We start from the raw sequence: 26,189 nt of genomic DNA, 5'->3' as shown, positions 1-26,189 counted from the left end.
TTTCGATATTGCCATTGACCGAATTTTAAACTTTTGTGATGCCCAGCCCAACCTAGCTGACCGCACACGTGGCGTAATATATTGTCCTTATTTTTTCAGTCATTTTCGATATTGCCATTGACTGAATTTTAAACTTTTGTACTGCCTGGACCAAAAGCTGACCGCACACGTGGTGATTGCCACATGCCAGTGTACTAGTGTTAATTAATAAACTTAAACCGATTCATATGATTGCCTCTTTTTCTTTAAGTCACACTAATAAAGTAGGCGGTCAATAAAAGTTGCATGGACTTGACACTAACCATTTCGGCTTGGATTTTTTTTACGTCTGGCCTCTTTATACTATTTGGGCTATTGCAACATTGATCCCTTGAACACTTTGTGACTGGACACTCCAACCATTTGGTATGGGTTTTTTAAGTCGGTAGTTTTGGGCTGGGATTTTTACGTCTGTGTCGTACAACAAAGCAAATACTAATCTATCTAATAAAAGAGGTCGGAGTGGAACCCGCGTGGCTCCATCCGGTGGCTACCATTGCATTTCACAAGTTGTGACATAACATTTTCAAGTTAGCTCAAATAGTGTGATGGTTAGCTAAATGGTTGCTGAGTGACATGGGATCAAACTTACAAGTCAACAAAAGTTATTGTGTTTGAGCCTTTGTGGGAAAAGGCTTAAAGGGTCTGGGGGTGGATTGTTCTTCACCGGGTCATAGGCACGGGCAACCCTAGTCATGAATGAGAAATATCTTTCTATTTAGTGGAACCAATAATTGTGTGACGGTGAAATGAAATCTGATTGATCAGTGACAAAAATTTGCAGCTACCAACTTTTTTGCGTTTTTTGTGGAATTGCCACCTTTTTTGCTAAATAATTTGGTCGACATGCCATTTAGGGCATGCTTAATATCTGGTTTTCCCATGGCAAATCAATATTTTCTCGTGATAAAAGCCCATTTGTCGCTGCTTGTTTCTAAATACTAGTCCGGCAAAAAGAAATAACATTTGCCGGCAAATCAGGCACGTGACCATATTTTCTCGCTTCATGCGGAAAAATTTATCCAGGTGGGAGCTGGATATATTTTGCTGGATGAAAACTCTCAAAATTTTCTCACTTCGCCCTAATTTTGGCAAATCAAAATCGCATTCTCTCAACCACACACTCTCTCTCTCAAGCCGCCGACAGTTCCTACAAGAGGAGGAGAAATCTACTCATCAGGTTTGTATATTCTCTTTTTTTCTTCTCTATTTTTCTTGTACATGATCTTTTGAGTAGTTGAAAACATTATGCTTCTCAAATGATTTCAAGTTTTACTTGATCAAAGTTGAAATAATGAAACTCAATACGATGCCTACAACTCTACAAGTGATTATTTAAATATTTAATGTATGAGTGTGTGTTGGTGGAATCATTTTCGAATCACAAACATAGTTGGTTACTGAATGTTTGAAATGGTGATTAACTGATTATTATTTGTTGATACGAACTAGAATTATCTTTGTTGAATGTTGATACGAACCAAAACTAGAGGGACGACCATTACAAATTAAATAACTTGGACGCGATTCCATCTAAAATCGCCCCACTTCAGTGGTTGTTTTGAATGTTTCTAAATAATGGGTGCTGGTGGGGAAGCTGACTGATTCCATTGGACCTGGAAATAGATATGCTTTTGCGACCTTTCCCGATACTCCGGTCTCTGGTGTCTTTACCCCTGCCTTTGGAGTTGGGCCCTTTGCCTACCTTTTCTTAATAGATATATATTCCTGGCATTTTAACCGAAAAACTTGATGCGCAAATCATGCGTTTCTGTTTTTATGATGAGAATTTTTTTCTTTATTTTCATTTCAAATTGTTCTCTGGACTTTTTATCAATATGAGGTGATCGGTTTTCTCTAAGTCGATTCTAAGACATTTTTTTTTTTTTGGTATTTGATTGAATTGATTGAATCTAGTAACAGTTTGGATTGCTTGTGTTAAGCATCTGATAGATAGCTCCAATTTGTGACCGGTGAGTTGTACCACACTCGCTCGGTCGGCTTGCGAAACAACCGAGCCACCCTTCGTTTCGATAAGGTCGGATATTCCATTTCTTTTTTATTAGACCAAGTAGAGAGACCACACCTAGCTAGCACTTGGCTTACTTGCAGGTCACAACCAATTAGTGGATCGAGTTGAATCCGCTTCTGTCGATTAAGTTGAAGTAGTTTCTTCTGCATCAGTAGATCGAGTGGAATCATAAGCTTTGGATTCGGTTGATTGTGTTTACGCTTCCTTATTCTGATTTTAGTTTTCGTATCATGGATGTTGGTTCGCGCTTTATGGCATTTCCACAATTTTTTCATTGTAAAAAAGTTTACCACACTATCGATTTTGCCTCCCCAACATAGAGGAAGTGCGCTCCTGCTCCCCGGGGGCCAGAACAAGCCTTCCGGAACGGAATGAGACTTAGTCGGCGCTTAGATGTTAATTCCGTCAAGTGCGCCAACATGAAAACTATGGCTTGGAAGCCGCTTCTTCCTATGGTTGGCACGAGAATCCCTCTCAAAGGGGAAGAATCAAATTCGATCTCCGGGCTTATAACCAACCTATAACTTGGTTCGCAACTTCAACTTCCGACTCTAGGGGTAACAGGGGTTCGTCCGTCTGTCTAATATAACCAACCTATAACTTGGTTCGCAACTTCAACTTCTGACTCTAAGGGTAACAGGGGTTCGTCCGTCTGTCTAATAGGAAACTGATGTTTATCAAATGATAGATTTAGCGACACTTATTAATGATTAAATGAAGACGTTTCAAAATCCGAGTGACTAACTTACTTGACAGAAGACTGAGCAGCTGACTTTGAAAATGTGTTGGGAAACATGCCTTGGTGTTTTAGTGTCTAGAAAAAAAAAATACGTCCGTGTTCAAAATACAATGCAAGTCTCTTTTTGACGTAAGAGACATACACCAACAACTTCTATTAAAACAAGATTACTTAACATAAAATATAGTAATCCAAATCATTAAAACTTACGTAAACTTTCATGCATATACATATTCTGTAGACTTACTAAAAACCATTCCGCCTTCTTCGAATGCGGTTTATTGGTGGAACCAAACTATTAAAGCTGATGTAAGTAATGGGTATCAGGGTAATGCGTTTAATTTATATTGTTTAATGCTTAGTTTAAACTGGAAACCTGATGGTTTTACTTACCTATTTGTACTTAAAGCTTATGGGGAGATTCAGTGTGTTTGGCGTGGGGTTTTGGTCCATAGTGTTGTTTGTAGAAGTGGGTATGAGTCGAATGTTTGTTTGTAATGCTTTTGTGGCCATGTATGCTCGGTGTGGCGAGCTTGATGAGGCGGTAAAAGTGTTTGATGAAGTGTCTCAAAGAGGGATTAGTGATGTCATGTCATGGAACTCTATTGTGGGTGCTTTTGTGAGGAGTGGGGAGGTGGGTAGAGCGTTGAATATGTTTGGTGGGATGAATTCGAGGGGTGTGGGGTTGAGGGCAGATGTGGCGAGTCTTGTTAATATTCTTCTAGCTTGTGCTTATGTCGGGGAATTAATGCAAGGAAAGCAAGTGCATGGGTATGCTGTTCGGAGCTGTTTGTTTGAAGATGTGTTTGTTTGTAATGCTTTGGTGGCGATGTATGCTCGGTGTGGCAAGCTTGATGAGGCGGTAAAAGTGTTTGATGAAGTGTCTCAAAGAGGGATTAGTGATGTTGTATCGTGGAACTCTATTGTGGGTGCTTTTGTGAGGAGAAATCTGCATAGTATGTCGTTTGCTTCTTTGTTAAATTCCTCTGTCGATAGATTTTTCAAAATTTCTTAGCCTATTTTTCTATTTGAGAATCCCACAATATAATAAATTTTTTCCAATTAAACTTCGTCTTCTTCACTAAAAAAAGAGAAATTACACCATCAATTTATCACAACTAAAAAACGAATAAATTATGCCATCGATTCATTACAACAAATCGTATGGGAATATTAGAAATTTAATGGGTTATTGGATTGCATTACATGACACTAGCAACGTTATGCCATGTTGCTAGTTGCTACACACAATTGGTGTTCTTAGCTTCATTGTAATGGTGTTTAGGGCATTAGGTATGCTCACGAGTCACAACTCACAACAACTGTTTCTAAAAAGGGCAAAAGCCATAAGGACGCCAAAAACCACAGAAAATTCTTTTGTGGCTATATATTGAGCAATCAAATCTTCCATTAGATTTTTGATTCCCCTGTAGTTCCACTTCTTGCTCCAAAAATGAAGAAAGACTTGTAGGAAATAGCAGGTTGGGTTTGTCCAACCAAGAAAGACATAGGATGCACCCTTTCGAACCATGTCTCTCGGAGAAGCACTTTTTCAGCTACCCTCGAGATATGGTGTGAAGTGTGTATCTGGTGGTGTGAAGTGTGGTGGAGGCTGTGAGTATATGGAGGTTTGTTTGTGTGTGGTGGAGGTCTGTGTAGTGTAGTGTAGTATGTGTGCAGTGCAGTGTAGTGTGTGTGGTGGTCTAGTGCAGGTGGTGTGAAGTGTGGAGGAGTGGAGGAGTGGTGAAGAGTGCGCAGTCAGGTGGTGTGAAGTGTGGAGTGGTCTGTCTTTGCTACCTCTGGCCGGGTGCCTTTGCTACTTCTTCTTTGGTGGAGTTGGTGGTGGCTGTAGCTTCTTCTTGGTGGAGAGTTGGTGGTGGGCTGCTCATGTGCGTGGATGTTGGGGAGTTGGTGGTTCTTCTTTCTTTGGGTGGTCATTCATCTTTGTTGTGGATCTTTGGTGGAGTTGGTGGTGGCTGCTGCTGTTGGTAGAGTTAGGTGTGTGTGTGTGTGCTGCCTCTTCTACTGCTTCTAGGTTAGTATGTGGAAGTATGTGGGATGAGATTCAAAAGTACGTTGAGGAAATTGATGGAAGAATGGGGTTTGACAAAGGGTGTGGGGTGCAGTTGGATAGGAATCGCGAGTTAGTGTAAATACTTGTTCATATTGTGTTGTGTTCAGTTGATCAAACTGATGTTAGCTATTTGATTTTGGAGCTTGGCCTTACTATAGGTCCATGTCCATAGGTTTTGATTTTGGAGCCTGGCCTTACCATAGCTATTTACATGAAAAACTTATTTTTCAAATATTAGCCACTACTGACACTTGCACTTAGACCGCATTGTCTTGCTTTTCATGTGTACAATGGGACTCTTTGAATGCTCATGTAGGATAGTTTGTGTGTGTGTGTGTGTGTCGTGGTGTGTGCTCCTACTAGTTGCCTATGCATGCGGCTTGTTGCTAGTCATTTCGTATATATGTATTTGTATCTCGACTTTGTAGATATTTTAGTTGTTAATTATTACACTTTATGAATTTTTGAAATAGAGAACTACACGTTTCATAGGGCTGCCGCGACTTTGGTGATTGTTGTTATTGCTCAAAGTGATGGCATACTACGATTGGTGATATAGGATATATATGACTAGGCGTAGGGTTGTTAGAGCATCTCACCGCCTAGGGCTCTCTGCGTAGGAATATGGATTGGAGTGTTGTGTTGAGGAGGTTTTATATGGATAGTGACTGCTATTGTCATAACATGTTGAGGATGAATAGAGAAATGTTTAAATTAAACCGCCTCGTTTCTTGCTGACTTGGTCTTAATGACAGCCCATCACATCTGTCAGTCAAGGAGCAAGTCGCGTATTTCTTGTACACAATCGGGCATGACATGCGACAACAAAATATTGAGTTGCAATTCTTCCGCTCATATGAAACAGTTCATCGTTATTTCCATGTGGTATTGCAAGTGGTTTTGAGGTTATATAGAGAAGTGGTCATTAATACTACCGCTGCAAACTCTCCTAAGCAGTGCTCGGAAACAAAAGAATGGCATCAGTATTTTTAGGTTAGAGAGATATAGAAGCATGTTAATATCCATTCTGTTAAATTAAACTTTTGACTTATAAAATTATCGTTAACAACCATTTTTGGTTTTAGGACGCTATGGGTGCTATTAATGGGACTCACATTGCTACCAAAGTAGATGTGGAAGACCAGGGTAGATATCGTAATAGAAAGCGTGTCGTCAGCCAAAATGTGTTGGTTGCCTGTACATTTGACATGAAGTTTACTTATGTACTTACTGGATGGGAGGGTTCTGCCCATGATGGTCGAGTCTTGAGGAGTGTCGTATCTCGCCCTGGGCACAAACTTACTCTACCCACTGGTATGTCAAGGTTTATAATTGTAATCTATCTTAGTACATAAAAATGTCATATACTAAAGTTAATATGACACCGTCCCAGGATCGAAATACTATCTTGCGGATGCTAGTTTCGCATTAGTCCCGGGATTCCTCACACCCTTTCGTGGCACACAATATCATCATCACCGACATAGGCACGTAAGATGCTCAAGATTACAAAGAGTTGTAATTTTAATTTTAGGTATGGTTGTTGAGAGAGAACAATCGGGTTGTTGAAGAAACGTTTTGCATGTCTTAGGCATGCTTCTCATTATGATACGAGTGTACATACGAAAGTAATCCTTGCATGTTGTGCTATCCATAATTTCTTGAGGGAAGAAAACCCAAACAGTATGTTAACCGATGAAGAATCGAGCTCGGATGAGGAAAATGGGGATGCGGGCATTAATGAGGATGACACTAATGGTAATGAAGACCAACAAGTACCAATTGATATGGTACCTACCCACGGTTGGTCAAATTGGAGAGATGCTTTATCTTTAATGATGTGGCAAGATACCATGGGATCACATTAAATATGTGATGGTGTTTTAATTATCTTTTATAATGGATCACGTTGTCTTTTTAATGTGAATTTTTATTAGTGAATTGGTACTTGTATTAATTATGGTTTTTAATGGATATTGTTATCTATGAATTTGTTTAATGAATACTTATTAGTGGTTGTTAGTTATTAATGAATTTGATATTGTTTTTTTATTTATTTGTTTGTATTTTAATGATACTTCTAACAATTATGGCTAGGCAGGCGGGCAACTCATCCAAGGGTAAGGGTGTGGTTAGTGAGGGTGAGGTGACCAAACCACTTGTTCCCAGGCAGAAGCAAATTCGTTGGTACCCCTCAATGGATGAGATCTTAATCGAGGTCTTGTTAGAAAAGACTTTAAATGGTTTAGGTAGGAAGTCGGACAATGGGTGGAAGCCCGAGACCTTAAAAGAGGTTGTTGAAGCTGTGAATCAACGATTGAATATGTCAATCGGGAATGACAATGTACATTCTAGGCTGAAAACAATGAATAAATATTACCTTGCTGCCAAGGCGGCTGTCGAGGTCTAGTGGGTTTTGGTTTTTCGTACAACCTACAAACCAAATGTATTGATGTTGATCATGTGGCATGGGAAGAGTATTGCAAGGTAATATATTTTACTAACTTGTAACTCTAAATTACTACTTATTATTACAATATCTTATAAGCAATTGATTATTGTTATAGGCCCATCCTATAGCGAGACCTCTCTAAAAGAAGATGTTTCCTCATTTTGAGGAAGCTTGTATTGTATTTGGGAGTGATGTGGCAACTGGGGAAGGGGGCAATGCTAGACACGATGATGAGGAAGTAGTGATTCTAGATGAAGAAGTTGGAGATGAAGGGGCAGAGAATACAGAGGAAGAGTCAAGTCAACCTCCAAGTCCACATCCTAATGCCAATGATGGTGATAGTTCACCCGGTGAAAGCTTTGTAGTTGGTGATTCTACACAAGCTGGTAGTCGGCGCATTACTACCCCTCCTTTAGTGAAGCGCAAGAGGTCTCGTCTTGGTCTTGAGGCCATGCCTCCACCCCCAGATTTCAAGGAGTTGACCGAGGCAGTGCGTCAACTAACTAATGCCTTCACTCCTGTTGACCCTTCCACCTTGTTAATCGCTGCTTTAGAAGAACTTCTTAACATGGAACCTGATCTCATGTTGAGGGCCCTTGATTTGTTGGTAGAGAATGAGGCCTTGCTTAAGTTCCTTTTGGGGATACGTAATCCTCAGTTGAAGTATTCGTGGCTTATGAGAAAGCTTGAGCAGTCAGGGAAGTAGATCGAGTAGTATAATGTAGGTCGTTAACTTGTGTCTTTTGGATATTTTAGAATGATATTTTGATTTAGAATTTGCTATATGTATGATATTTTGAATTAGAATTAACTATATGTATGAATGCATGTCTTTTATATAGATTAACGTTGGTTATTGTGTTGTCTTTTATATAAGGCTTGATGTCTGGTTGTTTAAGAATACAGTTTATGTAGTTTTCTTTTGATACGAGGATAGGTTTCTACAAGCAAAATCCAAAACTCTTCTGACACGTGGATCGAGTGACGGTGCTTTTAGCACAAGAGCTGGGAATCATGTGAGTTGAGTTAGGAGCAATGATAGTAAACTTTTTGAAATAATTGTTTGTATATGTGACTTGGGGTTTTGATTTAAGTTGGTTTAATTCTTGGGTTTACGACTGAGGTATGAGGTTTTATATAAGCCTTAGATGTATATTTATTGGATTTTCAGGTTAAGACAGGATGTGTGCATATGAAATGTTAGAAATACAAAGGAGGCTCTGTCGAATTTTTTATAGAATGTGATGTTTTATAGTTGGTTTTAGTAAATAGAATATAGTTGGTTGGTCCATCACCTCTCAACTCCAAAGGCAGGGGTAAAGACACCAGAGACCGGAGCATCGGGAAAGGTCGCAAAAGCATATCTATTTCCATGTCCAATGGAATCAACAACTTCCCCACCAGTGCCCATCATTCAGAAACATTCAAAACAACCATTGAAGTGGGGCGATTTTAGATGGAATCACGTCCAAGTTATTTAATTTGTAATGGTCGTCCCTCTAGTTCTAGTTCGTATCAACATTCAACAAAGATAATTCTAGTTCGTATCAACAAATAATAATCAGTTAATCACCATTTCAAACATTCAGTAACCAACTATGTTTGTGATTCGAAAATGATTCCACCAACACACACTCATACATTAAATATTTAAATAATCACTTGTAGAGTTGTAGGCATCGTATTGAGTTTCATTATTTCAACTTTGATCAAGTAAAACTTGAAATCATTTGAGAAGCATAATGTTTTCAACTACTCAAAAGATCATGTACAAGAAAAATAGAGAAGAAAAAGAGAGAATATACAAACCTGATGAGCAGATTTCTCCTCCTCTTGTAGGAACTGTCGGCAGCTTGAGAGAGAGAGAGTGTGGTTGAAAGAATGCGATTTTGATTTGCCAAAATTAGGGCCGAAGTGAGAAAATTTTGAGAGTTTTCATCCAGCAAAATATATCCAGCTCCCACCTGGATAAATTTTTCCCACATGAAGCGAGAAAATATGGTCACGTGCCTGATTTGCCGGCAAATGTTATTTCTTTTTGCCGGACCAGTATTTAGAAACAAGCAGCGGCAAATGGGCTTTTATCACGAGAAAATATTGATTTGTCACAGGAAAACCAGTTATCAAGCAGGCCCTAATAGAGAACAAAAATCGTGGATATAAACAAAAGAGAGTGTGTACGTGTAGCGACAAAGGCATATATATGGTGTGATCTGACCACTTAACCTTAACACCAGGGTTGCCCCTGAGATTTAAGAGGCCCTAGGCGAGCTCTCAAAGTGGGGCCTTAAGCTAGCTTTAACAAAAGAAAAAGAAACGAAATAAAATAAAATAATATATATAGGCAATTTATTTATTATTTTTATTTTTTGTGAAAGTAGGAGAAATGAAATCTTACCCCACTAAGTCACAAACTAATTCTATCAAGTAAAGTATCATTGAAAATTTCCCCGTCACATAGTTTTAACTGCAAATTCAGTTATTACATTTGCATAGTCAGGCTCCTCTGCCAAAGTTTCTTCAATAGATAACATAGCTAATCCATTTAATCTATCTTGCGACATGGTCAATCGAAAGTAAGACTTAATCATCTTCAACTTTGAAAAGCTCCTCTCTGCATAAGCAATTGTATAGTTAATAATATTCTGTAAGCAATCCACGCATTTGGAAAGCAACTAGCCCTTCAGTTCAAATGATTTAGCATTTCAATTGCCTTCTTTGTGTCACTTGGTAAAACTTCTTTCAAGAGTTGCGACATGGTTGTTGGCGTGGACCGAATAAAAACAATAACCAAACCTTATTGTTTGTTTTTGTTGGCATGGGCTTAAATTAGTTGGGTCAATGTAATGTTTGGGCTTTATTATTTTAATATGTATTTTGGATATGGGCTTTATTAGAATTACATATATATTGGGTGGAGAATTGGGGGCCTTTTTTTTTGTCAACAAGTGGGGCCCTAGGTGGTCGCTATAAAAACCCCATTTTTATTTTATTAAATAATTGTGGTATTATTATTTATTTAATTTAATTTTTTGATATAATTTTTTTTAATTTCAAAAATATAAAAAAATATAAATTTTGGTTTAGCAAAACTAGGAGAGAAATCGTAGGATAGTTATCAAGGATAACTCACGTATCTAACTTTTTTTTTTCTCCTACGTTTTCAAAAGAAAAACCATAATTAAAAACCCTACTGAAAAAGAAGGAGAAAATAAAAGAGGAGAAAAAAAGAGAAAAAGGGAACACAAAGTATTGAACTCACCGCACTATTGATATTCCTAGTTGTTTATATCTTGTAGATTTAATAAGGTGAGTTATATTTATTTCTTTTTTTGTTTCTATAGAAATAGCATATGTTGTTTATTATGTGTGATCATATGGATTGTATATTGGGAGTATAAAGTCATTAATGAACTGTATTGAGTTTTGTGAAGAAGATGAACAGTTAACAGTAAACATTATTCCATAAAACTTGTTTGCGCAGTCTTTTGATTATGTTTAGATGGAGATCTTCCCTTACTCGTCTGTCTCTCAAATTTAATCCTTAGTTACCTGATAGTCTGATACATTAAACTTTGACATATATAAATTTTAGATAGATCCAACGGTGGTGTTTCTATCGAGGCAAGCGCATGGTCGTATTATATATTTCGCAGTCATACGTTTAGGCATAGATGAAAGATGACTCAGTACTGGATTTTTTCATATTTGATATGTATATTTGGAACACACAGTCGTCATACCCATTAAAATTTCAGGCCTATTCGATGGTGGGATGTCAAGCGAAACATTTAAATACAAGACTATTGATTTTTGATAAAGTTGTGAATGGAAAATGGTTAATTTTATTGAATGAATTGTTGCTTTATGATCATTGTGCATGATTTGCTACTGCCTGAAATTAATATATTTACATCACAAGTGTAATTTTGGTTTATTTGAATATAAACATGGAAATTGATTGAGCTTATGCAAACTGTTGCTCTTGGGAGTAGGAGTATAAAAAAAAATCGTTGACCCATCATCCGGTAGGGTATCCGATCTTCACCCGCCACCCAAACCCGCACCAACCATAAAACAAACCCGCCCCGCCCCGCCACTGTTTTTAGTGGTCGGGCTATGTGTGTTGGTTTAGTGGTCGGGCTATGTGTGTTGGTTTTATGCTCAAACCTGACCCGTCAAGCCACCCGACCCGCACCGTGTCAAAAACCGTTGACCCAACTCCGTTGACCCGCACAATTTCAAGACTCTAACTCTAATATTTTTGTATTTTGTTTATATTTTCTTTTAACTTTTGTAGAAATTTGGGAGATATGAACACAAACTTATGAGTTCAACATCAATTTCAAATATTCAAGTTTGAACATTGGGCAAATATCAAAAGTTTAAATTCAACTTTCAAATTTTGGAGAAGATTAATCATTCATCTTTGTATTAATTTCGAATTCTTTTAATTTATATTTTATTATTTTGTACCATAGATTCTTGCTCCCATTTTCATTTTATCATGCTATGGAAAATAATCAATTTACAAATGATAAATCACGAGAAAAATTTTTCAAATTTACAAATATGGTTTTGAGTTTTAATTCAAGTTTTTTTTTTAAAATTGATTGATTATATTTTTTTTTTCTCTATGTTGTGGATTGGAAATATATTACTTGTAGAATTAGAAAGTTTTTTTTTTTGGTGAAATTGGGTTAAAATGATAATTTCCACTCGACCCGGATGACCCGCCCAAAACCGGTCGGGTGATGGTACTAAGACATGACACTTCAACCCACCCCGCCCCGCCCCGTTGGTGACCACTGGGTTTGTATCTCTTAAACCCGCCCCAACCCGACCCATCATTATTTGACCTGCGGTTGACCCAGCCCGCCCCGTATTACACTCATACTTGGGATAAGAAATATTGCCTGGAAAGTATTGTTGATCGTGGTAATTTATTTTGTTTTGTATAACATATATATTATATAAATGTGAAATCATTAGAAAAAATATGATACTATTAGAATAAGATGGACATTTCCCATACTCATGATATGATGATTACGCATTCCATTTCTAGGAGATGTGATGTGAATGCAGGTTGGATACATTTAATGTTTTGATGCATTCCATCCTTGTGAGATGTGACGTAAATGCGGGTTTGGATATGTTTTATGACGCAATCCATCATTGTGAAATGTGATGTAAATGTGGGATTAAAATTTATAACAAGGTTCCATCTTTTAGGGGAGGAACTAAATGTCCTTTGCCTCACTAAGAGATGTGACGTAAACCTTAGATATGTGGATTCATATGATATTTTATGACACATTCCATCTTTGTGAGATGTGACATAGATGCGGGATTAAAATTCATTGCAAGGTTCCATCTTTTAGGGGAGGAACTAAATGTCATTTGCCTCACTAATAGATGTGACATAAACCTTAGTTATGTGGATTTACATGATATTGGTATTTCACGCGGTTGTTTACACGTGTCCAAGCGTCCATTGTGTTACTGCATTTCTAGTTATAGTCCCAACGGAAATGTGAGCACAAAGTGGACTTGGGTGTGAATGAGAGTCATGCTTATTGGGCAGGGCATGTTCCGACATGAGGTCAAGGTGCGGAAGTGGGAAATGGTCCTTTAGGAAATAGAAAAGATGTCTAAGATAATTTAATAAATCGTTGGGGAGTCTTAATTAAAAAGAATATTAATAATTTATATAATACATGAGACATTATTTTTATGTGTTATTGTTATCATTGAATTAACCCTGTTTTGTAGGAGGGTGGGCTACCATATCCTTATTGCAGGGATGAAGCCCACTCTAGACTGTTAAGCACTAAGGTACTGTATGCTTCTTAAAGTTATTATTTAGATAGTTAGTTACAATGTTATATTAAATTTTTATATATTATATTGGTATGTGCTACATGGATTGCACGTTAAGAGAAACTAAGTTTCTCTTGTCAGTTGTCTTGTCAGTTGGTGACAAGACATCTACTGTTAAGATAGCCCACTGTCAAAACTAAGTTAAGAGAAACTGACAAGAGAAACTAAGTTTCTCTTGTCAGTTGGTGACAAGGGATCGATGTCTTTAAGATAGCCCATTGGCAGAAGAAGACCAAGAGAAAACATCGTTCGTAATAGAATAAGACATCTACTGTTACAACGTCCTCCCGTTCGACCTAAAGAACACTGGAGCGACCTACCAACGATTAGTCACCGAAATGTTTCAGGACATGTTAGAAGACACCATGGAGGTCTACATAGGGTTGTAAAGAGCAAGAAATATGGATATCACTTAGATCATCTCGAACAAACGTTCTCCATACTCAAGCGAACTCAGATAAAGCTCAACCCAGATAAATGCCTCTTTGGCGTGTCCTCCGGGAAATTTATGGGGTATCAAGTATCTCAACGTGGGATCGAAGCAAACCTAAATCAGATTTGAGCTATCTTGGATATGCCAGATCCAAAAACAAAGAAGAAGATACAAAAACTATCAAGAATGGTGATAACTCTAAACCGATTCATATCTCAAGAAGGGCGAACAGTTCTCATGGAACAAACAATGCCACCAGGCGTTCTCCACTCTCAAAGACTACCTCACAAGTCACAACACCACCGGTTCTAGCAAATCCAATTGATAGAGAGACGTTGGGGGCTATACTTGGCCATCTCTGACTTCGCCATCAGTTCGGTTCTCTTCAAAGACGAACAGAACGCTGAAAAGTCGATCTACTTCACCAGAAAACTCTATTACCAGCTGAGAAGAACTACTCACACATTGAAAAAGCAGTATTGGCACTTCTTTATTTAGCAAGAAAGTTCATGCCTTACTTCCAAGCACACCCAATTAAAGTGCTCACCGACCGCCACTAAAGAAGATATTTCTCAAAGCCAACAAGATGACTCGCATGGTAGTATGGGCAGAAGAACTCGGTGAACACCACATTAAATTCACCCTAGAACCTCCCATAAGGGCCAGGTCGTTGCTAATTTCTTAGCAGATTTCCCAGTTGACGACCTGAACTGGGAACTAGAAGACAACGCCCCGACCTCTAAACAACTAGACCCATCGGTATGGTCAATATTCGTGGATGGAGCTAGCAATCCGGGGGAGCATAGTCCTAGTATCACTAGATGGCTCTATGGTGGAAAAATCAGTTCGCATCGATTTTGCGACCTCCAACAATGAAGCGGAATACGAAACCCTGATCATGGGACTCCATATGGCGTTAAAGTTCGATGTTTAGGAGCTCAAGGTCTTTAGCGATTCACAACTGGTTGTTCGCTAGGTCACTCATGAGTATACCACCAATGAAGGTAACCTTTCTAAGTACCTTCAAGTTGTAGATTAATTATTACCGTCTTTCAAAAGAGTCACCATACAACATTTCCTATGGGAAAAGAATCACCACGCTGACAGCTTGGCATACCTCGCGACCCAAACACCGAACTGTGATCCTAGGAAACTACATATCGAAGTAGTCGACCGACCTACTTACCAAAATGAGCATGTCCTAGAAGTTACCAACCTATGCCCACTTTCTGACACTCAAATGAGTCAAACATGGATGGGATAGATTACATCCAGCTTGGCAAAGCACAAGAAGATCGCACAAATGCCAGATAGGTTCAATATCAGTCAAGTCGCTATTGCCTAGTAAACGACAAACTTTTCAGAAAATCTGTCAGAGGGCCCTATCTGAGGTGCATAAGCCCAGAACAAGGTCAGACGATTTTTGCAGAAATCCACGAAGGAGAATGCGAAAACCACGCAGGAGGTCGCTCGATCTCTGGCTCACAAAACGATATCACAAGGATACTTCTGGCCACGAATGCAGATCGATGCCAAGAAATATGTACTCATATGCATTAAGTGCCAAACATTTGACCACAACATCATTTAGCCAACTCGTGAACTAATCAACATTGCCCCTTGGCCATTTCACATGTGGGGCTTGGACATTATGGGTCCATTCATTCCACAGAAGAGCACAGACTTTCGGTTCGTCTTAGCTGCAACATACTACTTCACCAAATGGGTGGAAGCGATTTCTTTAGCACACATCAAAGAGGCTAATGTCATAAACTTCATTTGGACCAACATCATTACCAAATTTGGCCTCCCCATGCACACATTGGTAATGGACAATGACTCTCAATTCAAAGGAAAAATAGTTAAAGAATTATTGGCTAAGTGGAAGATCGTTCACGCATTCTCCACTCCCCAGTACGCTCAGAGCAACGGTCAAGCAGAATGCTAGTAATAAAGCAATTATGGAAAACTTGAAAAAGAAGATCAAGAAGAATAGAAACATCAATGTTACTATCACCAATAAGACAGAAAGAGACCACAGAATGTTAAAAGCTTACCAAACAGCAAGTAATATTCATGGTTTTAAAGTATTGTCCAAATCTTGGCCGTCCAGCTACTCTTTGTCACCTTCCAAGACAATCTCGCCCCTCCAAGAGACAATTAGCTATGGGTGCCAACTCGAAACTGCAGTCAGATCGTTTCACTGCACTCTCCTTTCCCGTCTTCCCAGTATAGACGAAGTCGCTCCCAGGTCGTCAGCCCGCCTCCCCAACGCACTAGCTCCAGAGCTTATTCCAGCAACAACTTTTCCCTTACCTGCCACAGCACGATTGTGAGCGCCCAAGTCGACCCCACCCCTATAACTCGGGCTCCTGAACACCACACCTCCAGTTCGCTTGCGCTAACCAAAAGCAGAGCGGCCCTCGTGTCAGAAGCGATTACCTTCCGTTTACCCAGATCGCCATGTGACATGAGATGATGAGGGCGTCAAGTTTGAACCCTTCTCAACAGTGTCATCTTTCTTCTCGACCTCATCTCTCTTTCTTCTCAACACTATCGTCTTGACCCATCCCCCCTCCCTCCCCAATCTCGAATCATGAAGAAAGTGAGGGTTTCCTCTCGGTGTTATTACTGAATAGTTATTAGGTTGTCTCTCAATCAATTATTAATTAGATCTCCTAAAGGTACTTCCTTTCCTTAATATTAATTGTAATTTATTTTGTATTTGCATTTTTACTGTTATCACTGTCTCTGATGCTGCATTTTATACTGATTAATTTCCATTCTGTGTGGTTCTCAGCATCTGTATTGATAAATTGGAATAAATCAGCAAGGCCTCCCAAACTCTCTTTTTTGGCGCGCAATCAGGTAGTCTTGTCTGACCACCCCAAGCAATATCTGACAGGTTTTTTTATTTTTTTTTGTGCCTGAATTGTTTAATATTTATATCTATTTAGGACATTGGGGCTTTGTTTGGCTTTTGTTAATTGTTGTTGTTGGTTTGACAATATAGTGTTATTTTACTTTGTGAATGCTTTGACGTTTGACATAGTTTGATTGTGAATGTGCTTTTGAATGGCTTTGAACTTTGAAGTCATTGTCTCCCTGATTTCTGTTGGTAGAATGGTAACTCGAAAAATTGTCAAGTCTCTCTATTGAAAATATTTCAAGACTGACAAGTAATTGAGCTTAGTAGTAATAGTGTTAAGTCATCTATGATTGCTTCAAATTAACTAACTAACTCGAGAGTTATATTTCTTTTTTCTTTCTTATCTTTGTATCTACATAATGGTAGAATGTCATGGTCAATTAAGAAATAGTGGATTCATTAACCAAACCGATTGAGCACTGTCTATAGGGAAGGGGTAACTAGTTTTATTGATTTGGCACAAAAAAAGTATGAAGGGTTCACAACAACATGTCCTTGTCCTTGTGTAAAAATGTTGGAATGGGAAAAGATTGGTGTTTGACGAAGTCCGAAGGCATATAATTCAAATTTGGATAATAGTTTCCAAAACGTGACCATTGGCTTCGAGAAATAACTATAGAACGAAAGACCCTAGGCTCTTTGGCTAGGTTTCGCCAGGAAGAACAGACCCCTTGAGCACTATAGAAAACTTCAAACGGCCCAAGTTTCATAAAGATGGTAATCATAACATCTTCAGGCAAATCAAGCCAGTTTGTCGTCACTCCTGAAGCTGCTAACATTTTAGTCATCGTCTTGTTTAAAGAATATAATAAGTAGGGTTTTTTAAGTTTTAGTAGGGGTTTAAGGATTTTGCGAAGTTGAAAAAATAACTATAACAATGGAAAGGAAACAAAACGAAAAAAAAATAGGATGTAAGGTTTTTGCTTCACGGGTAAGTGAAAGTTGAAACTGAGCTTGCATGTTTTGTGAGGAAAGAATAAGAAACTTGGAAAGTTATGCCGCACTAAGAAACTTTAGATGTTTAACCATGCTTTCAACCTTAAGTTCACCTAGGCAGTCTTTAGGTATATATATCTAGATTCTAGAGTTCTAGATACTAATTTAACTTGAATTTTTAATTTGTAGGAGTATTTCTAGTGTCAATGAATGCTTATATATCAAGCAAACGACATAGAGTTAGCTCTTCATTTTTGGCTAAGATTATCTCAAAACCTTGGAGATAAACACACGAAAAAATCAGCTCGGTTGTAATCTTGCCACATCGATCTAAATCACAGTTTTCAAAAACTTTCATTTTACTTTTCGTTGTCAATTTCAAATATGTGCACAACTTCATCCCCTACTTTTTGAAGGGGAACCTCTATGTATTCATAAATTTTCATACTAATAATACATAGAACATAATGGTTCTTCAAAACCTTTGGGGCCCCCCTCTCTCCATCTATGTGTATTTGTGCCTTTCTTAGTAAATCCTTTATCTACGTGAAATGTGCCTAGATTTTTCTATTGTGTTGTTAATGTACAGCCATTAAATTTTGCTACTCTTTTCCCTAGCCCTTTTGATTCCTAAAATGCATGGTCCACTCTCCGCTCACGCCCAACTGCTATGCAGTTATACTAGTGTGTATATTGGACTTAAAATTTGTTCCTCTGGACGGACCTCCAAAACAATAGTCCACCAATAATCTGGGTTGGGCTTTGGGCTGTACTCCTCTTAACCCGCCCAAGTTCGACCTGCTTAACCTCTTATAACAATTCTCATTTTCAAATGAAAGAAAACCCATTTCTGTGAATCACAGAAGTGATCATAATAAGGTGCGTATTTTTTATTCAAATTGTTTGTTGTACATATCAATCGATACGATTCCGTAATCACGTAATAAATAAGTTACATTAATATGTTTATATTGAAGTCCCTTGCTATGTTTTTTTTGTGTGTTTAGGTACATGCTACATGGATTGGTTCTTAGTTTTTATCTTTCTACTTTTACTTTGGGTTGTTTCTCTATGCAAAGTTCTCTACGCCTCGCGCGTACCCATTGTTTCATTCTTATCTAAAGGCGAGTTTATTATCTTATGTGAATTTTCATATTCTTTTGCTCTCATGATATGGATCATTAAGTACCATATGTTTGTTTGTTTAAACTATAGGTGAAGATTCTCAGAAGAGAAAGGTCATACTTGTTGTCGCACACCCGGATGATGAGGCTATGTAAGTTTTAATATTAATGTTCTCAATTTTAAAATGTTATTTGTGATGTAATTAATTTACGTATCACATTATTGCAGGTTTTTTTCGCCAACTATTCTTTATTTGACTTCGAAAGGGCACACTGTACACATTTTATGTTTGTCAACAGGTATGTTTGCATTGTCAATATGTGGTTCATCTTATTAGTAAAATAGTAAGTGTCTGTATATTGTTGTATTGGTATTGTTTTTCTGTTGTTGGCTGAAAAAAGTAGTTGGTATAGTACGACATGAGGTTGTTATGGTAGAAAACGCCGTTTCTAAACAATCTCTATTGTAATTTCTTGGTGTTGTTATGGTTCCCAGAATTTACTCCTGTCTATAATAGCTGATGCAACTGTACACGGGTAACTTGAACCGGGACTTCTGACCTAGGAGTTCCCTCTTACCTGTACTTGTTTGTTGATTTCTTCCTTCAACCATCCCATTTCAACCTTGTCTTTTGAATTCTTGTATGGCTGACAATTCCTTTTAGTAATGCTATAACACCAGAAGATCATGTGCAAGTTCCTCTTTATTTTTTAGGAGATTCAAGTTTTACGCTTTTCAGTTTGCAAACTATTAACGGTGTCCTTATCATTTACGAATCAAATGGAGCCTGATTTTAAGTTGAGACTAAAACATTAATATTGATATCCCATATTTCATATCGTGGTGGTCTTTTATATAGGAAATGCTGATGGCAAAGGAAATGTAAGAAAGGAAGAGCTATATCATGCTTGCAGTAGCCTCAAGGTGATGCTAAAATTAAGGTGGCCTAAACCAATCAAGGTGGTTTGGAAATTCAGTTTCCAATTAAATACTGACCAACTATAAGTTTTAGTGAAGGCTATAGGTCGATGACAAGTTTATTTATTGGTTATGACAACCCTAGCCAACTGAATGAAGTATAATCTCAGAAAAAAGAAAGTTCGAATTCAACTGTCATTTCACTTGGCTATCTTTTTGGCATTGGTCCTCAATTTATTTTCTCGTGACATTTATGAGCAGGTTCCTCGTCAACATATTAAGATCTTAGATCATCCAGATTTGCAGGTGATCCCATGCATCTAGATGTAACTTCTTTTTTGTTTGCGTAGCTATTTATAGATTTTTATGTTTGTTCAAAACAATATTGCCTGGTTATGTGTCAGTTACAACTTTGTTATGGTTAAACAGGATGGATTTGACAACATGTGGAGTTCTATCCTTATTGCAAAGATTATTAAGGAGGAAACTGCATCTCTGGGCCTTGACTTGGTAATTATTTTGTCTCAACCATAAAGTGTTTAATGTTAAGTCCCAACCATAATGCTCTCTAGACCATATATATGACCTTAGTGCAAGATTATGAAATTCTAACTTACTATACACCTGAGTACTGTTGTGCATTCCCTTTCCCTACTTCTCTCACCTTCTCTCAATTGTAGAAATATTCAATGGCATACTCTAATTTGATTTGGCTTTTCATGTAGCTTATCATTTTTAATTTTGCTTGATTTTCTAGTTGATTACTTTCGATAGCTATGGGATTTCGGGTCATCGGAATCACCGTGATGTGCATAATGGGGTTTGGTAAGTTGCTTTTCTTTTGTGATGGGTTCCATTTATAGTATTAATCTCAGTTCTGACTTTTATGATGGCTAATATAATTGACTAGATTTTGATTTCATTTATTACACAACACAAATCATTTCAAATATTTCTATTGAGTTTCTTGTGACCAGTACTTTGTGAGGTGATGGTCCTATGAGGTTTTGATAGGTGAAATGCAACAGTAGTTTGAATTTGAATAACACCATTGTTGAAGTGTGAGACATGAATTACTGCTAATCAAATGCATTATGGATCTATTTAAGTGCTACCCTTTGAAGAATGAACTGTAAGGAACCAGGATTTTAGTAATTCCTTCGCTGAGTGCGCGGCTCTGTTCTGTAATGTTAGACTTTGTTCAAAACCACTACCATACAAGCCTTAAGAATAGGTGTTAAATGGTCCTCTAGCACCCTCAAACCAGACCAAACCATAGTCACTCGTGCCTTTGACTTGGGCGACCCATACAACCACAGATTGCTTAATGAAATAATTGAGGATTGAGTATCTAATAGGAACCAGTAAAGTATCATGAGGTTTATTTTTCATATATTTTTGGCACAGATGAAGACAGAAATAGGAACAGATATCTTATAGAAATATCTTTGACTAACAATTACATCATCTCCTTCATAACACCCAAGTGGAGAAGTATTTGAAAAGAATAATAAATTCGAGCATATTTATAGAGAAATGTGAAAGAGATAGTTCCTTATAGCTTCAACTAGGTAACATTTTGGAACATAATAAGTGTACATACTATCTTTATTCTTGGTATCAATTGCGATAAGCACTAATGATCAAGGAAAGCATATTTAATATCTTATATTGATTTGTGCACAGCACATTTTTATGCGAGGATTCACAAAGAGGTATTGAAGCTTGGGAACTTGTATGTTGTTATTCTCCTTTGAATTGTCATAATTCTTTTATTTTATATCCCTGCTACTATATTTATGTTAGTTGATGTTGTTATTTTATAAAACCAGTAAAGCTCTCTAGGTTATCAGCGCCTGAAAGTTTTCTAACAGGTTACTAACTTTTTTCCCCTTGGTAGCAATTAGTTAATTTGGTCTTGATCAAGACGATGTCAGACTATTGTTGTAGTTCATAGATTCCTCTTCACTCAACCTTAGTTTTCTAAGACCAATAGGCACATTAAATTCTAGCTTAGAGCACAACTCCAGTTAGCTTCAGCTATTTCAGGAGTTTGCTTGAGGTTTATGGAATAATTTTGAGCCTGCGTCAATTCTTTAGTAGTCTGAATTTCCTTTTTCCTTTTTTCTGTCTAATTCAAGTATCTAGTAAATTCATCAATTTGTCTATCATCAGCTAATAAATTACCTTTCATTCAAATAATAACTGTATTCTCACACTATTATATTCTATATGTAAATTGTAGCTGGAAATTTTTATGATGTATCAGTAATATGGCTCTATGTCAAAGCAATAAGATGAGTAGCTCTTACAACCATGAATAGGTCTTACAACCGATGTGCTATACCGATTAAAATCACGTAATGTCACATATTTGCTTCAATATGCCTTGATATTAAGGAAGCTGACCTTTTGTGTTTGTCACCATCTCCATTGTGCATTAGGACCCTGGTGAATCTCATAATCATTTCCCTAGAAGAACAGACTTTATTTCTTTGAGGATTCTAAGGTTGAGAATACCTTGGACTTCACTTGCTAACTGGTTCCACGTAATCAACCGAGTTTTTGTCTGTGGACTGCCATAAAAAGTCATGAATAATGTTCTCAGGACACTTCCCCATATTGGCAATATACAAGCAGCGAATGTAGTAGATAGGCAGATTAGACAAGGTGATCTTGATTAATTGGAGTGAGGTTCTAGAGCAGGTGCGACACTCCTAGAGGGAGGATCACGTTACTAAGAATAGAAGTATTTGGTTGACATATTTCCATGAAAAATTGATTAACTGAGGTTTCAATAATGACCTATATTTGTTTTGGTACCTGTAGATTCCTGATAATAGTGAAATAAATGTTTATGGTCTTGGGGGTTCTAGTGATCATTGATTATCTGGTTGTTGTTGATATATTTCCAGTTAAGTACAAGCATCATACGCAAGTATAGTGGACCCATGGATCTCTGGTTGTCTGCCTTATTTGCTAGTAGCTCAAGAGGGCAGATGCATTGCCTGCTAAATGAGCATCCTGTAAAAAGCTTCATGGCGATGGCACAACACCAGAGCCAGTGGATTTGGTACGTGTTCTGTTAATTTTTGTATTTGTTTTTTAGATTTACTTGTTTGTTTTCCCACCTCATCATTCTTTCTACATTGGTGGAAGTCAGAAAGCCCATATGTGAGTTTTCAAGTGATGTCGAGGCTCTTAGAGATTTGAATTTCAATGCGTTATTTGCTTTTGAACAATTCATTGTGTAAAGGTGGTATGTTGTAGTATCAAATTGTGATGGTGTGGTAGATTGTTTCTCCAGCTCTTCGTTAAGGTGGATCTAACTAAAATTGGGTTGTATTCTTGTTTTCTTGGGGATGAATTTTTTATTTTTGCTGATGAGACAAAGAATCCCCTGCATTGAGCTGAGTCAACTGAACTTGCTCTGTGATGTTTATATCTGATTTCAGTCTAGTTAGTTATCTGTGTGTAAGCCTTTATTGACAGCATTCATCTGTTTGCAGCCTTTAGCAGAACCCAGTAAAAAATTGAAGATCTTACCTCCCTTTTGATTGCCTTTTTCCTGTCATCTTTGCAGGTTTCGGAAACTGTTTGTCATATTCTCTAGCTACACTTATGTTAACACTCTTAGAAAGATCAATATTTAGGTGCTCCAGACTCCAGAGGTTGATTATTCCACTTTAACGCCATTACGTCAACAAATTTAGTGACTAATCTTCTGGAAAGTATTCTATTGTGCAGTTAATATATATTTTTTGCAGTGGTACAGGATTTGTATGTCCACATTGAGGAGTTCTGTCAATTAGATGATCATATTGTGGTAAGAAAAAATTCACGCTGATTATTTACTCTCTATGTATCCTATACTTGAGGCAATGTAAGGATGGAAGAGGATATAACTACTCAAACTCTTTTTGAATTTGAAACTGAAACTTTATCCAATTCTCAGAGTTGTTTCTTTCCTCAAATTTCCTCAATAGGAATTTTATGGGAATACATGGTCTCCTACTTTATCATTGATTTTCTTACTTCAGTATATTTGAACATATTAGACAAGTTAATTATCCTTTGAATCCAGGGTTGAAGAGCTCCGGATCTAGCTCGCTACTATTTGATTTGCTCAAGATACCCCAGTAGAAGGACAAAGTAAGTGGATCAGAACTTATTCTTGTCTTCTGTTTCAACTTCAAAGCAGTAAAGCCAGTAAGCAAACAGAAAACTCTCCCCCATATTCTTCAGCAGTGCATCCAATGCACTAAATCCTACCTACATGTTCCTTCACTATCTTTTCCAGTGGCATAGGGGTCAAGCCACTTTTCCATGTAATGTTTAAATTTATTCAACTACTCAGGTAGTCCTTTTGAATACATTTGCTGTCAAATCGACTCTGTAAATCTGTATCAAGATTTCTCCTACTCGTAACAGGGAAAAGGGAAATTAGTACCTTGAAGACGGGATCGACAAAATTTGTTTTCATAAGCGCGATTGCTAAAGCAGCGCAAATTAACTTAACGAGATTTTACTGTAAGCAAAACCACAGAGCAAACAAAACAACTCCAAAACGAAACCTACTGGTTTTTCAATAAGTTCAATTTTGGACAAATTCTTAGGGCCTGCTTGAAACCTATTTTCCTGCTCAACATTTTGTTATATTTCGGACCGGCAAAAAGAAAAGAAATTTTCCGGCAAAACAGTCACGTGACCGAATTTTCCCACTCAAAGCAGGAAAAATATATCCATGTGGGAGGTGGATAAATTTTGCCAAGGAAAATTGATCCAAATTTTGCAGAGGAAAATGCTTGCGTTGATCAATCCTAGTATGTGACAAACCCATTTGCTTCTCTCCCTTTCTCAATTTCAATTTGGTTGACTGTGATTTCTAGTCCAGATTTGGGGATTTCCTCATCTCTTTCTTAGTTCTTCGTCACTCTTCTTCTTTTCCTCGCATTCGAAGAGGTAAGCTTTTTTCGATTTTTTGCGACTTTCATTTTCTTTATTTATTTTAATGAATTGAGTTGATTTAGTTGATAGTTATTGTGTTTTGACACTTGGGTGTCTTTGATTTGGTTGTTTTATGTAGTTAATTGAAATGAGTGTTTGATTGTTTCGCTAGTTAGAAGATTGTTCGAGTGTTAATGATCATTTTGTTAATTTGGGGCTTGAATATATTTGATTCTAGATTGTTGTGTTTGAGAAAAAAAATGTCAATTTTATTTCTTTCTTCAATGAAAGCTAGATTCACTATGGAAGAACTAGTTCGTGTTTGTGTGCTTGGTATAAGCTTTGAGAAAAATAAATCCTCTCTCCAGAAAGCTTGGCTGGTGTGTCATATTCCACTATTCTTCCTGCAAATTGATCAATGAATATAAATATCAATTTCTCTGTCATATTTATTTGTTTTATTAGTTTGATTAGTTGTTAAATTTGAAGTTTGATTAGTTTCACATATGTTAAAAACTTAGCAGTTGATCGATCTTCTTATTACCTGATCACCTTCATCTACTTTGGTACTACTACTGGTGCTGGTGTAGTTAAGAAAATAGTAAGTAGTATTGCTGACCTGCAGATTGAAACCTAGCTTAGAGTAGTAGTAGTAGTAGTGCTAGTATTACTGTTTTGGTGTGTGTCGGTGTATAAAACTAATTGATTAGGTCCTTTGTTAATGTAAATGTTGCTATGTATTTTTGAGGTTCTGATTGTACATGATACTGGATTTTTTGTTCTACAAGGGTTGGTATCATTTTTTTCTACCAGTACAACCCAATGCAGCAGTATGGGGCGACATCGTATGGGGTCACTCGTATCGAAAGACCTGATCAAGTGGTGGTGATGTGGTGTGTGGTGTAGGTGGTGGGATATGTGTGGTGTGTTGTGCAGGTGTGTCGTGTTGGTGGTGCAGATGTGTGATGCAGGTTGTGTAGGTGGTTGTGCTGGTGGTGTGTGGTTTGGTGTGAGTGTGTGGTTTAATTTGGTGTTGGTAGTAGAGTGGTGTGTGTGTGGGAGAGTTTTTGGTAGGGGTTTAAGAGAGAGGATAAAGAGATGCAGTGAATAATAATAATGGATTCTTTTTTGCCATTGAACTCACCACAGATGTAGCACTTCTTACATGAAGAAAAACAGAAAGCAATGGTTCACCAGATGGTGTCAAAGTTTACAAATGTTTGCTGGGACAAGTGTATTACCAGTACCCAGGCAACAAATTTAGCTATGGCGAGTCAACATGCATGTCTTTCCAATTGTGCTCAGCGATATTTGGATATGAGCTTGCTCACCATGAAATACTTTCAGTCCATGCACAGAAAATGTCTGGAAAACTATATTAGAGGAGATTCTTCATTGTTTTTTGTGTTTTTTCCATATTGAGTTTGTCAGTTTTATTGTTTAACTTTACTTTGGAAATTTCATGTTAAAAAATGATGTGATTTAATGCTCGTTTTTTTTCAGAAGGAAGACAAAACAATGTGGTGTCAATAGAATGAGATATGTAATACAAACTTTCCTGCCAAGAGTGGTGTGTGTGGTTTGGTGTGATAGTGTGTAGTTTGGTGTGGTAGTATGGTCTAGAATTATCGACAATCCGAACCAATGCAAGTAAATGATAAATTTGTGAAGGCTAACCTTGA

General features: G+C 37.5%; 1 protein-coding gene across 6 annotated transcripts; it reads left to right on the top strand.

Moving 5' to 3' along the window:
• Nucleotides 1–15,803: 15,803 nt before the first annotated feature.
• LOC147490512 (uncharacterized) lies at nucleotides 15,804–26,072 on the top strand. 6 transcript variants are annotated; one of them, XM_086565189.1, is made up of 14 exons: nucleotides 15,804–16,336; nucleotides 16,453–16,520; nucleotides 18,525–18,641; nucleotides 18,733–18,793; nucleotides 18,871–18,941; nucleotides 19,502–19,602; nucleotides 19,822–19,866; nucleotides 19,990–20,070; nucleotides 20,318–20,385; nucleotides 21,247–21,295; nucleotides 22,476–22,633; nucleotides 23,144–23,231; nucleotides 23,336–23,386; nucleotides 23,645–26,072. In XM_086565189.1, exons 3-12 carry the CDS (start codon nucleotides 18,536–18,538, stop codon nucleotides 23,211–23,213), a joined length of 810 nt encoding a protein of 269 aa, XP_086421315.1. In that variant the 5' UTR covers nucleotides 15,804–16,336; nucleotides 16,453–16,520; nucleotides 18,525–18,535; the 3' UTR covers nucleotides 23,214–23,231; nucleotides 23,336–23,386; nucleotides 23,645–26,072. The 6 variants fall into 6 exon arrangements, with proteins under 6 accessions (XP_086421315.1, XP_086421314.1, XP_086421313.1 ...); XM_086565188.1 differs by having other exon boundaries at nucleotides 15,805–16,336; nucleotides 23,328–23,386; XM_086565191.1 differs by having other exon boundaries at nucleotides 15,807–16,336; nucleotides 19,502–19,566.
• Nucleotides 26,073–26,189: the final 117 nt, after the last annotated feature.

Source organism: Coptis chinensis, chromosome 6 (assembly GCF_015680905.1).
Source record: "Coptis chinensis isolate HL-2020 chromosome 6, ASM1568090v1, whole genome shotgun sequence".
NCBI lineage: Eukaryota > Viridiplantae > Streptophyta > Magnoliopsida > Ranunculales > Ranunculaceae > Coptis > Coptis chinensis.
This window is presented reverse-complemented; position numbering and strand designations above follow the sequence as displayed.

What these genes read in the sequence shown, in the direction of transcription:
- LOC147490512 (XM_086565189.1), top strand. Translation starts at nt 18,536, where the DNA reads ATGGATTGGTTCTTAGTTTTTATCTTTCTACTTTTACTTTGGGTTGTT. An exon ending in GGTGGCCTAAACCAATCAAG is followed by an intron (nt 19,603 to 19,821) that starts GTGGTTTGGAAA and finishes ATTTATGAGCAG; the next exon opens with GTTCCTCGTCAACATATTAA. An exon ending in GATGTGCATAATGGGGTTTG is followed by an intron (nt 20,386 to 21,246) that starts GTAAGTTGCTTT and finishes ATTTGTGCACAG; the next exon opens with CACATTTTTATGCGAGGATT.